General features: G+C 41.1%; 2 protein-coding genes across 6 annotated transcripts in view; both read left to right on the plus strand.

The window, feature by feature from the left end:
- The window catches only part of ppp6r2b (protein phosphatase 6, regulatory subunit 2b), a 16,482-nt gene extending 8,615 nt beyond the window's left edge, over positions 1-7,867 (plus strand). For 2 of the 5 annotated variants that reach the window (XM_029434648.1, XM_029434647.1), the window contains exons 13-25: positions 49-164; positions 278-363; positions 452-529; positions 618-715; positions 803-860; positions 1,124-1,245; positions 1,384-1,559; positions 1,676-1,832; positions 2,225-2,304; positions 2,805-3,015; positions 3,234-3,257; positions 4,115-4,261; positions 4,735-7,867. In XM_029434648.1, the coding sequence (XP_029290508.1) occupies positions 49-164; positions 278-363; positions 452-529; positions 618-715; positions 803-860; positions 1,124-1,245; positions 1,384-1,559; positions 1,676-1,832; positions 2,225-2,304; positions 2,805-3,015; positions 3,234-3,257; positions 4,115-4,261; positions 4,735-4,768 (1,387 nt within the window). In that variant the 3' untranslated portion in view covers positions 4,769-7,867. Of the gene's footprint in view, positions 1-48; positions 165-277; positions 364-451; positions 530-617; positions 716-802; positions 861-1,123; positions 1,246-1,383; positions 1,560-1,675; positions 1,833-2,224; positions 2,305-2,804; positions 3,016-3,233; positions 3,258-4,114; positions 4,268-4,734 lie in introns of all 5 variants that reach the window. The other 3 variants (XM_029434650.1, XM_029434646.1, XM_029434649.1) reach the window with 3 other exon arrangements.
- A 199-nt stretch (positions 7,868-8,066) lies between these two features.
- Positions 8,067-13,509, plus strand: LOC115010177 (MOB kinase activator 2). Its single transcript, XM_029434651.1, has 5 exons — positions 8,067-9,007; positions 10,738-10,877; positions 11,012-11,108; positions 11,972-12,096; positions 12,179-13,509. The coding sequence occupies exons 1-5, from the start codon at positions 8,925-8,927 to the stop codon at positions 12,415-12,417; spliced, it is 684 nt and encodes a 227-aa protein (XP_029290511.1). The 5' UTR covers positions 8,067-8,924; the 3' UTR covers positions 12,418-13,509.
- The last annotated feature ends 302 nt before the right edge of the window (positions 13,510-13,811 follow it).

Raw genomic sequence — 13,811 nt, forward strand, 5'->3', positions numbered from 1 at the left:
AGTTTGCCTAACTTTGGCTTTGCTTAAGTGTGGTACTTCTGTGTTCAGGTCTGAAGGTGGTATGAGAAGAGGGTACATGGGACATCTGACCAGGATTGCCAACACAGTAGTCCACAATCTGGAGAAGGGCCCAGTTCACACACAGATTAGTAGCCTCATCACAGGTGTGTGTGAACATGTGCACCGACATTCCTATTTGAAAGAAATAAGGGATTTACACAATTGCCAATCGACTGGAATACTGCTTTCTTAATGCTGCTTGTGTTTTTGGATGTAGAGCTGCCGGAGGACTACAGAGGGCGCTGGGAAACCTTTGTGGACCAGACCCTGTCGGAGACGAATAGGAAGAACACCATAGACCTGGTAAAGACACACACACATGCTAATTAACAGTATATAATAGCACACACTCAAACTTTAAATGGTGGCATTTGTGTTTTTCCATGTGCAGGTTGGCACTGGCAACCCACGGCCTTCCTCAGAGGATGATATGGAGAGCCCCTTCCCTAAAGAGCTGACACTACAGCAGGTACACATACATAAGCACACACAAAAAATATTGAGGGCTTCTGTTATCAGAGATGTTAATCTAGTTCAAATTGTGACGTGTGATTTAGGCCTTTTCAGACTACCAGATCCAGCAGATGACGGCTAACTTTGTGGATCAGTTTGGCTTCAATGATGAGGAGTTTACTGATCATGACGACAGCATTGGGTAATTGAACTGACATTCCTCTCTGTATGACATGGAACTATTGATATTGTGTGTCAACTCAGTGATTTCTACCTTTTTTTACGGCAGAGCAACATTTGACCGAATTGCAGAGATCAGTATCAACATTGATGCAGGCCAGGACACTGTGAGTTTATGGAGATTATTTACACATTTATTCACACGTTTGTTTTATGAAGCTGTACTTCTGTGCATCTTTCTTTGTTACTTCTAAAAGATGAATTAATGAATTGTATAATAAATAACAATAATAATCACAACAACCTAACAAACACACGGCCACACAATTCCAGTTTAAGCCTTGATCTAAGCATTCGTTATGCAGCATTAGGAATATTGATTTGCACTAATTAAACTTAACACATTTGATATGACCACTGTCCTTTGCAGGCTAATACAGCTGTGTTTGAGACCTGTTCCAAGGAGAGGATTCAGCCCTTTGATGATGACGAAGAGGACATTTGGGAGGAGAAAGGGATCAACTTTGCAACACAAACCAAGTCCCGTAACAGGTAGACATACAACAGTAAATAAAGATGCTATCAATGTTCTGGATGTTATTTCAGCATTATGCTAGAATTTGTCAATAATGTATGTTAATTAATTGTCCTCTCTCAATTAAACACACTATAATATTTTTATTTATTTAGATTTGGTGGGTCACGATCACCCAAGAGCCCGGCTGTCAGTAAGGATTGTGATAGGACAGCAGACTCTGGCACCGAGGCCTCCGACAGAGCAGCAGACTCTGACTCTGAGGAGGGAGAGGATCCTAAAGATGACCTGGATCCTTTCTCAAGCCAGGGCCCGACTGAGGCAGCAAAGAGTAAGAATTATGAAATTCTGTAGTAATGCATGATTGTTTTGCCCTATATGTTGGGGATAAAGCAGGTTCTGAGCATGTGTCTCATGTAGAGTGTGTGTGGTGCTTTGCACACTCAGGCACTGGCTGGATAGCAGACTTTGGGGAGGTGAACTCAAAGGCTCCTGCAGCAGGAGTTGGATTCTCCGCTTGGGGCACTCCAGACTCCCAACCAGCTGCCACAGAGGCGGAGGAGAAAGGATGGGCCAAGTTCACTGACTTCCAGCCTTTCTGTTGGTGAGTCTCAGCGTGGTCTAAAGATGAGGAGCTTATTTGAGAAATTGCATCTTAAAGCTTTGTATGGATTGAACTATTGTGAGATAGATAGATAGATAGATAGATAGATAGATAGATACGCACACTGGCTCACTGGCATCTATATCTGAAATGCATTTACAGCTTGAAGTTAAACAAATACAATTATCAAACCTTGGTTGTACCCATCCCCAAAAACATTTGTGTTGTTGTTTTGTTTTATTTAATACTTCAAATATATATATTTCTTTGCACAGGCAACCACTATAATGGGGACAAATACACTCCTACATTACAATGGCTGTGTGTCTGTAGTTTTCTGGCTGTACTGTATTTTCTGCAGGTTTTCTTATCTCTGTGTCTTATGTCCCCAGCTCTGAAACAGGCCCCAGATGCAGCTCTCCTGTGGACTCAGAGCTCAGCGGATCAGGCAACACTAAACCAAACCAGAACCGTAAAGTTGCTGCTGCTGCTGCTGCTGCTGCTGCTGCTGCTGCATGTCACATTTAACTACACAGTCAATGCGCTTTAAAAACCTGTTTATTTTTTGCTCTTCAATTTATTCAAATTGATAATTGCAAATACAGATTTTATACCATGATGAACTTTTCATTATGTTTTTTAAATGAATATAGTCAAAAGATAAACAGTCAAACAGTAATAACCGTTTTTGATGGTAAAGTTACTCTTTGAATTTGTGAAACTTTGTCACACTTTCACAACAAATTTATTGCATAGGATCACAGGTTCTAATGCAGAACCTGTGATCTTTTATTTGCCAAACCCTGCTGAGATAAAGTCATGTGCCATTACGGCTCACAGTCATATGACCCAAACCTACAGTATATGCATTTGGCAGCTTGTTACTGCTGCCTCTCACTCTCTGTGATGAGTTGAACTCTCCAGAGAAATGAGCGTAAAGTCAGATGAGTTCTTCTCCTTCGCTCTCTGCAGCATGTGTGTGGAGTGTGTGTGTGGCGAGGAAAGCTCCACTGGTGGCATCGGACAGCTCTTCCTCCAGCAACTCAGACAGCGATGAGGAAGAACGCAAGGCAGGGTCTGCAACCAGCGAGATGGTCACCACAGAGACCATCACCACGGGGGCTGGCAAGGAGACAATTCGGCTCACCGTGGACGCCAAAAATGAAAGGGCAGTCTTCAGCAGGTAGACACGCTCAAACACACATGATGTGCAGCTGCTCTGTCTCGATTGGTGCAGCGTGTCTCCCTTCTCCTATTGCACTTTTATAGAGCCGCTTTCCTCCTTTTTCCTCCCAAACCTTTTTCCGCACAATATTACTTCCACCTACCGTACTCTGTTTTTCTTCTGATATTGCACTCCTCCTGTCTGTTCCTTCCTTTCTCCTCTCCCCTTGACTCCAGAGTATTCAGACCAGCAGTCAGACGGTATGTTTGAGGTCCTTTGCTCTGGAGTGCGGAATGTGTTCCTAAAGTTGTATGAAGGGTTTGAAAGGGCCATCATAAGCACAGATGAGCCACTTGCTTTTGTTTGCTTGTTTCATTTAACAGGATGTGATGCCATAATTCAGGACACGCCTAATTCATCACTACAATATACTAACCCACAACTGGTGGCTTGTAGGGAACCTACAGGACCTCCGTCCATATGCAAGGCTTATCCCATGTTCTCAACATGACCCATGAAACAGTCCACTCAGCACTTTAAATCAAACGGTGGCCTGTTAGCTTATAAAGGATGAGAGCAGTGTCGAACTACTGACTGTGGTTTTATTATACAAATGATTCTTTTCTCAGTCATAACATCAATAAAACCCAAGTTGATATGATTTATTTTCTTTCAGAGCACCCATACTACTAACAGTATGTCGGATAGCATGCTTTGAACAGAAGTTGCTACCAATCCAACAAATCAACATTCTAACATATCAGTACATTAGCCAGTTACTAACCAGCATTGCACCTACAAGCATGCTGCAATGAAATGGCTCCTTTTGAGAGGATTTGAGATTAACTAAGTTAGCACAAACTTTAGCAACTGTGTGCCCGAACTCCCTTTTTGATTTTGACAGCTATGTTGGCAGTAACAGAAGAGTGGATTCACGTGTTTCTGTACGCGCTGGGCATGGTAATGACCAGTGTGGATAGCTGACAGCAGAGAACTGTGGTGAAACTTTGCCAATAGCAGAAAGAAGCATCAGCATTTTGTTCTTTACGTTGTGAGTTCAAGTGACAATCCCCAGCGAGGCCTCTAGTTAGTTACAGCTTTATTTATTTTTTTGCAGCGAAGCAGATAAGGTGCCAGTAGAGGGACTATCCATCAAAGACCAGGGGAAAGGCAATGAGAAAGAAAGCGAAAAGGGAAAGAAACACGGTGATTGTCCCAACCCAACTACCGCCAATCCAACTAACCAGTCGGCTGCTGTCACACAGTAAGTGTAAGTGTATGTGTTTGTATACAGCTGAATAAAGTAGGGGTTAGATCACTACACAAAGGAAATATAACAAATCCCTGGTAAAACACTTCCCAACAATGAGCCCTATGACTCATCACATTTCTGACCTCAAGTGTTACCGCCACTAGCCTAATACAAAGGGAGATAAATCAGCAGCAACTTTCTACAGAAGCTAAGTCTTTTTTTCCTTCTCTTTAAAAGTGATGTTACTGATTTTCTGTACTTTTGAAGGTTATAAACCAAATTGATGCAAAAAAAAAAAAAACCACTTCTATTTTTGTTCCGTTTTGTTGCAGAAAGACAATAAATGATCCTTGGATTTTTCTTTATTCCTACATTGTATTTGTGTGGTGCCAGAAGATTTAATGGAAGATATCTCAAAGATCTTGGCAGATTAAACAAAACCTTTCTGTTTTCTGTTTTTTTTTTTGTGCTTTTTTACCTTACAGAGAGACGCAGCCCTCTGCTAATGGACCGGCCTAACGATGCATCACAGGCACACACACACACACACTCACACACACCTGTCCATTCTACACACAACAATGCCACCTTTGCTTCCTGCCCTTCAATGTCCCTTTTTGTGTCCGAAGAATGGGAGACGCTCAGTGTTGAGGTTAAACAGCCCTTAACAGTATGTCTGCTGATACAACACATATCTACACATAGGTACATTGATCTCTTCTGCACCATCATGACATCATTTCAACTGATCCGCTTCAAAGAGGAATGTGTTTTAAAGAACATTTCGTCGTACAAGACCCCCCAAAGTCCAAATTCTGTTGCATATGAACTATTTCAAAATGTGATTTCCCCATTGAACTTGGGAGAGTGACACTGAGTGCCAGCTGTAGTCTGGAAATGTACCTTTTTATTCAATTCTGCATCAAATTTGAGATGAGATTTTTTTCTATTTGACTGTTGACACTTTATTTGAATCCAATTTTATTTACTAATCAGCCAAGATGCTTGAAAAGCTAGCTGTCATTTTCTCTTCAGCATTTCAATGTACATGCAAGGCATACACTTCATTAGTGCAAATGTGTGAATTTTTCATACATGCTACCTACCGTACATCATTTCTGAATCCAAAGTAAGATTTCTTTGCTTTGATCATGTGGAACACAAATGCTCCATTTCTGTTCATTTGGAGCATCAGATTTGGGAGCATCATGTGTCACTTCCTCCTCAAACCTCTGACAGATTCATGTAGTTCAGAGGTGTGTGTGTGTGTGTGTGTGTGTGTGCTGTTGTATCCATGTGTGTAAACGTGTGTATGTGTGTTACACCTGAGGTACAGAGTGCATTCTCAGGTCAAAGGAGAGGTATGCCGATACAAAGAAAGCACACCTGTGTAACACGCACGCAGTTCCATACACACACATGTATAACCAAATCTATACACACGTGCAAAAAAAACTCCGTGATGTGCACATACCAATTCATATCACCCTCTGAGCTGTTTAAATGTAATATTGTGATATTTGAACCTGTATTAGGTTGTGGCTATTCTTGGTAATATGTAAACGTAATATAAATGTAAACAGTATATATAAACATTATATCTATTTTTGGAATAAATCCAACGTATGGAAAGGCGGTTGATTTGCAGGTTGCAACGTATGTATTGTATGTGTGTGTTGTACTGTTGAAATGAGGCAATAATGATGTCTATGTTTTGGTTAATACCCCAGCATCAGTTCCTGTTCCTCTGCTACACGCTTCCTACATGGAAGTTTGGAAGTTTGGGAGTGTGTGCGTGAATGCGAGTCGGTAGTCTGCGAACTGTGTGAACTCGGTAATATTTACTTAAAGGATAATTCCGGTTTATTAGAACTTGGGTCTTATTTTCATTCATCAGTTATAAATATCAGGTTAACCAATCTTATAGGAAGAGAAAACAATGGTGAACATTAAAAAAAAATCCCAAAACTACAACTTTTGACCTTTTCATTTGTTGATTTAATACCAATAGTTAAAAGATAAACACAGAGCAACTATGAAGCAATTTCTTCAGGCAAAAATGTTAAACATTAACTAATTTATTTTATTTTCAAACTGCAACACTTTGAGCTTTTATAAATTGTGATTGACACGTTTCACTGTTTCCTGACAGTTTGTCATGTTTATGAATCCATGTAATCAGTAAAATACTCGTCAGATGAACCGATAATGAAAATAGTGGCAGCCATACCAACATTTTGGATGAGCACACCTCAGTAAAGTTGTTTAGTTAATCTGACTAAACTCTTGGCTTGTTTAAAACCAGTTTGATTATATTTTTATGTTATTAACATTTAACTTTTTAGAGTACAATTTAATCATAACTGATAGAAATAATGACTAAAACTACAAAAACATGATCCGAGTAGTAATAAACTATTTTCCTCTAAGTGTGCCAGACAGTCATGCTTTACTTTATCTTTCTCCTCGTCTCTCTCTTTCTCATTCTCAGGGCAGGAGTTGACTTTAATTGCATATATGCTTGTGGAACGATTTACATAGATTGTGGTATTTATTTTAAAAAGCACTTTTTCAAGATGCACTTTTGGTTTGCATTTAGTGGTGCACATTATTCCCCACTCAATGAGGTGAGAATGTTTGACTTGACGAGTGAATTCTGTAGATACTTAAGAATACTTTTTTCTTCAATGCTTTCTGCCAAAGTGTGTCTTCCCACCAGTGGTACAGCTGGGTTTGATATCTGTGAAGTAGCCTCCTTTCTTGCAATGGTGTCACAGTTCTAGATTTATCTAAAGCGGTCTTTGTTTGATCCCTCTCTCATGTTTTTTTTATACCATGTGATGGAGTTATCAGCAGTAGGAGAGGATTCCACATGTCACAGAAAGACTGAAGATTCATCTTAGATCACAGATATTTTTGCTTTTATCCGTTCAGCACTTTGAGCTGTGTGAAGTGGAGCTGTACAGAGAGTAAGCATTGGTTTACATCAGGGTTAGAGGAGAAAAACAGGGCTGTTTGTTGTCAGGGTGTGTACAGGGTCAGAATATGTCATCCCGTCTATCACCAAACCTAAGCACTGCGTCTGACCCTTACTTGACCCTTACTTGTGTGTGTGTGTGTGTGTGTGTGTGTGTGTGTGTCTCCTTCACCTTGAGAGTGTGGTGTGTGCAGTGTAGTTACGGTTATGGTGTCATGATATGCATGAGGTATAATACATTCATCTTTAAGTGCCGTTAAGTTTGCACATCTGCCTCATTAACCTCATTGGGTATGTGCTGTATTGTACAGTGTAAGCCTAAAACTTTAATTGAGAGACAATGGGTATTAAATTGTTACTTTATCCAATTGTGTGTTACTTACAATGAGGCAATTTCTCACATTATAGCCGATTACATCTGTGTGTGTGTGTGTGTGTGTGTGGTGTGGAGGGGGGGGGGGGGGAAGTGGTGCGAAAGACAGCCGTGTTATAAATGACCTTTCTTTGTAAAGTGGACTGATGCTGGTGTTCTTTTTGTTTTTCTTTTCTTTTCCTTTTTTAGGGAGTAATGTGTCTGTTTCCTGTTGTCAATTTAGCTTGTACATTCAGATATGAACCTAATAAATATGTCAGATCAAGAAGACGCATGAGCCCTGTATTTGTCTCACATTTACAGCCGGCTGTAACACAAACACATACAGTGCAAACACAGAGGGAGGGAGGGAGGGAGAGAGCAGGTCATAGTCTATGGAAGCGCAAACATGTTTACCTTAGGAGCAGGTGAGTTAGTGGATTGTGTTGCCTCCTGTTTCTACACATTTGAGCCACACTGACTTAATTAATGCTAAACCATCTCTCGCAGCACAAACATAAACCCGCCTGTCACATAACTCTTACTGTGCAGTGAGCTGAAAAGAGTTCCTGTAACAGTGGGGGGAGGAGCTGAAGACCCTTCTTTTCTGTTCTTACACACTTCTCATATTCACGTTTCAGCTTTTGAGTCCTATCTATATATCATTGGCCTTTCACTAAGAGTGTGTGCTGTCATTCCTTGGCTCGGATACATCACGTATGTCATGACATTCCTCTATAGATACTGAACACACCTGCTACTGCTCCGGCTTCTGTTGCTCCTCCTCTCCCTGCCTCACTCCTTCTTTTCCACGTCTTTCCACCTCCACAGAGGATAACCCACCTGCAGTTTGTCATCTGAATATGTCTGCTGTCTCTGTAGAGAGTGCATACATGTGGAGGGGAGAGTGTGTATGCAGTGGGTGGAAAAGGGGAAGAAGGCGGAGTTGTGTTTTGTACTTTAATGGGTTGTGGAGAAACCTGCCTGTCCGCTCGAAGCTGGGAGAGGAGGAGCCTGTGGGGTGTGGGACTCTAGACAAAGGAGACATACTCCCTGACACTGGATCACTGGAGAGAAAAGGAGAAGCGGAGATCTTCACTTTTCGCACAGCAGTCAATCCTCAACTCTTGGACTATTTTTTTCCTTTTTTTTGTGTGTGTGTGTTTTGGAAAACTTTGTTATGTGTTTGTCAGCTGTATGGATTCACTGGAACTGAGAGATGTCTGTGCTGGAGCAGCTGTTCCCCTTTGCTGCCTGTAGTGTGTAGAAGAAGTGTGTGGGTTATTATGTTTGGGATGGAAAAGTGGGGCTGGCACTACCAACAGCTCTGCTCTTAGCTTTACGCCATGGGGGGTTGCCATAGTTACCCCTCGGCTACGAAGGCAGACAGGAAGACTCTTCAGCTTCCTGACCTCAGCAGGGAAAAACTGTAAGTTGTATTTCTTTTCCCTTAACTCTCTTCATCGGCCTCACACGTATACTCAGATTTCAGTTTCCTGTCTGGAAAAAAGTTTTGCATTTTGTTGTTCCAGCTTTCTAAAGTCACTCTTGTACTCTAAGAAAACAAACTAACGTACAGAAAAGGAAGATGTTGTTAGAGTAATGGATAGTGTGAAGGAAACATGACTAGAAAGCTGGCTGCACATGGTTTACTCAGGAATGTTCTCCAGATAAGTGTGTGTGTGTGTGTGTGTGTGTGTGTGTGTGTGTGTGTGTGTGTTACATATTTGTCTGATGGCATCAGTGAAGGTGGATTCCTCTAACAGCGGGAACACATGTTTAGAAGCAGTTTGAACCAAGACCAGTTTTAGTACACTATGCAAATATTTGCTCTAGGATGAATCTTTTAGAGACAGCTGGCTGCACGGAAGAGAGCTGTTTATTTCACCCTCACGCCAGAGGTAAAGGTAAACAGATGGCCAAGAGCTGGAGAGCAGGGTCACAGATGAGTGTGTTGTTTACACACAAACGCAACATTACAAGTAGTTCCAGGTTCATTGTGTTTGTGTGCTGACAACTGGTAGCCGAGACGCGGTGATTGACTTAACACCATGAAGCTGGAACAGAACAGGATGTTAACAAAATAAGTTCCTGTGGACATTAGAAAATTCAGCCAGGATTTGCACTACTGTACCTCTAATGTTTACATTCTTCTCTGTCACTATTCCTCCCTCTCTGCCTCCTCTAACCTTTAGTTGGACAAAGACCTGCTGTTTCGATCATTACACTAATTCTCCCTACACATACATACACACACACACACACACACACACACACACACACACACACACACACACACACACACACACACACACACACACACACACACACACACACACACTTACACCATAGAGAGCACTGTGTTTCCCTTATCACAGTAGGCAAGGTCACACTGAGTAAACTCTCAGCTGCTGTGTGTAGACATCTAAAAACTTCATGTGGCAGCTGCCGGATTCCACTACACTTTGAAATATTCACTTTAATCCAATCCAAAAAACATCCCAGCTATCAAACAGACAGACTAGAGCACTAATCATCCTGACAGCACACTACCTGTGTGCGTCACCTCTCTGTTTGCATAAAGTCAAATCATGCTGCCAAGTTTAACTTCCTAGTACACAATGGCATTCACAAACATCGATAATTTCCTGCACACGCACTGTATCACAAGTTCCCAAGCTGCCAGTCCTGAGTGACTGATTACAAAGCACTAGCTGTAGTTTATCAGTAGGTATATGAAGTGATGTAGGAGTGATGTCTCACTCAACTATTTACATTATCATGTACAATGTTAGTCCTTGCACTCATCTGCTTTGTAGCACTGACCACTGCAGCAGTGAGCTTCATTAACAGTAATTACTCTGGCTCTGAATTGACTGCCTTCATTAAATGAACTGCTGGTTTAATGGACTTTTGGCTCTGCAGTTACAGAACTGTGTCCGTGCGTGCGTGCGTGTGTGTGTGTGTGTGCGTGGTGCGCGCGCGCGCCAGACACAGAGGCCAAGACCAATGAGAGAGCGTAAAAACGTGTTATCTCCTGACTGCAGCAGGAGTAGTTAATCCACTGACCTATCGATTGTTTTACACAGCGATTTTTTTCTGTCTTCCTGTTTCTGCCTCTGCCTCTGCTTCATTAACTCTGCACTGTCTTCCCCCAAGGGGAATTAATAACAATAATCTGGAGGAGCGACCTTATCTGCAGCAGCAGTACGTGTGCCAGCGGATCACACACACAGACATGTTTGCACTCACGGCGCTGCCGCCTGGCGTCGACAAGGCAGAGTGGCTTGCCAGCAACAGTGAGTAAACCCCATTAAACACAGCAGAGTTTGGACTGTTTCTCCCCCTTTTCTCCTTAGCCTCCCACACATTGCAACAAAACAGAGATATATATGTACATGGTACAATTTTCCTTTTTATTGATTTCTTTCAGCGGTGGCGTTTTTCAAGCATATAAATCTGTTCTCTAGTGCACTGTCCGAGTTCTGCACTCCCAGTACCTGCCCAACTGCCTGTGGACCAGGCAACACGTAAGTTACTGAGCATTATACTGCTCATATGTTCTCACTTTGTCCTTGTGGTATCTTGTCATGCAGATACTTTAAAGGGGACATATTATGAAAAACTCACTTTTCAGTGTTCGTGCACATACATGTAGGTATCTTGAGTGCCGACCAATCCACAAACTGAGAATTATTATTATTATTTTTTACATTAAAGCATGTAAACATATTCTAGTTGAAACCCAAAATACAAGTATGAACCTAAAAATGAGCATAATATGTCCTCTTTAAGTTTTATTTGCAGAGGATCTGAGATATTGACGGTGAACCCTTTTTATATGAACAACTTTCTCCCAAAGTAATCGTTGCAAAACCACAAAAGTGCAGTTTGTGGATTATCCTGAGTGATGGGGAGGTTGTTTCTGGAGAAATGGCTGTTGAATTTAGTTTGTCAGTGCTTGAAGTGCTAAAGCATTGGTAAAAGTGGAACTTTAACAGTTTTACATATCAAAGGCCGTCAGGTCACACACAGTTTTTGGAGAATTAAAAGCCTCAACAACAAAAAAGTGTGACTTGGGTGAACTGACTCTTCCTCTATTATATCTGTCTTTCACAGTTTCAGCCCTGTTTGCTTTAGAACAGCAGCACTGCACATGAACAGGAATGAATTGATCCTCATTAATTATCTTGTAATCTGCCAAACAGTTATAGAGCAGAAGTGTATATCTTTTAGGTATCATCTGTACAATGTTTGTTCAAATAATTGCTTAACTTGAGTCCTGATAGTGAAGGTTTATTTTTGACCATAGAAACACTTCTAGAGTTCCTTTTCATAAAACTGAACACAGCGCATGTTGTGTCTTAATGCCTTGTGTGTTGGTGTTTGTCAGTGTTTATGTTTGGACCGATGACCACGGCAGGAAGCTGAAGTGCTCTGCTCCGCTTTACTTTGACTATGCCATGTCATACATTCAGGAGCTACTAGCTGATGAAGATGTGTTCCCCACAAAAGCAGGTGAAATACATTTTATTTATGTTGCATTGTTCTGCATCACATTCCACATTCCCAAAGCTATTATCTCTTCCTTCTTTTCCAGGTTCAGTGTTTCCGACAGGCTTCATCTTTCTGGTCCAGAAGGTGTTTTTGCTGTTTTTCAGGACTCTGGCTCACATTTACTGGTCTCACTACAGAGAGACCCTGGCTCTTGGACTGCAGCCACAGCTCAACACACTCTTTGCACACCTCACACTCTTCTGCCGGCAGCACGCCCTGCTGGAGCCGGAGTACACTGAGCCACTACAGGATCTCATCACAGCTCTGGGACAGCAAGGCTGAACCTAAAGAGCAAACGCACACATAGTACATTCATTTCACATTTCCGTCACACACTTATTTACTTCTTGTTATATCTTGTTTTAAAGCTTTATAGTGTCTCTCACCACTCTGGGCCAAACTTAAACTTACTTTACAGTATGGACAGTTTGGAAGTTGTAAATTAGAAAATCAAATGCTGTTAACAAACAGTATTTTGGGAGAATGAATGAGTCTGTTGTGCTTTAATACGCAGTACATCAGACCAGAAAAGGAGTATCTTGTTCCTGTTGTATATAGTTGTAACCAGTTATTCTGCTACTGTGTGAAACGGTAATATTGCATGTTATTGTATTTTAACATAATGGTGCATTATTATAATTTGTTACGGTCAAAATCTTCAAGGTCATTCATGTCTTCCTCGTAGGCTTAACACATTTATAAAAAAAACATCCAGTTCACAATCAGTACAAACAAAAGGTGCCATCATTATACATTTTGAACTTGTAATTAGCATATTGTGACTCCATCTATATGGAACGACACAGCCTGATTCTGTACTTCATAATATACATTTATTACAAACCATTTTCTGTATATGGTAGATAAAAAAGAAAAGACGAAATGTGTATTATTTAATTGTATCAGTCTCACTTCTCTCCATGTACAGTATCCTGCAACTATCTCATGTTATTATCTTGATCTGTGCTGTAATATTAGCATGTCTCCAGGTGTTTGGTTTGAAAACAGCACCACCTGCTGCCAGCACACCCAGCATGTATCATTTTTTAACCTTCACTGTCAGACAGCAACAGTACACCCTGCAATGTATAATTGTTTGTTTTGTTGGCTGCAGCATATTGGATTTGAAATAAAAAAAAACAATGACAATGAGGTTCATGTGCTGATTTTCAGCTTTCATGTGAGGGTGTTTAACTCCAGATTGGGTTAAACGTGTGGTGACTGTGGGGGCTACGAGTCCTACACTATTCACCTCTTGCAGATATCCATCCAGGACCCTTAAAGCTGGTAAGTCAGCACTTACTGTATCCCTTTGTCATTGTTTCATTTCAAATCTTGGAGTGAAGCCAAAAGACAATAAAATGTTCCACTGTTCAAAAATCCTTTCGGGCTTCACTGTACATCTTCACAGAATTAAAGTTAATGGCTCAGTGCCTCCTTTTACTTCTGCATCCATCACAACGAGTAGTGTTGGGATTAGAGAAACTATCTCTCTCACCTGCCAGATCCACAAATTCAAGTTTCCATTTTGGAAAACTACACCCCATAAAAAGATGTCCTTGAGTAAGAAAGCCTACTGAATCCCCTAAATATAAGCAATACAAAGAAGAAGAATGAGTAAAAGTGACAAAGTTCATTAACTTTTTCATAACATTATCAATATTTATTCATAGCTA

The sequence above is a fragment of the Cottoperca gobio genome, chromosome 6, assembly GCF_900634415.1.
Source record: "Cottoperca gobio chromosome 6, fCotGob3.1, whole genome shotgun sequence".
Taxonomy (NCBI): Eukaryota; Metazoa; Chordata; class Actinopteri; order Perciformes; family Bovichtidae; genus Cottoperca; species Cottoperca gobio.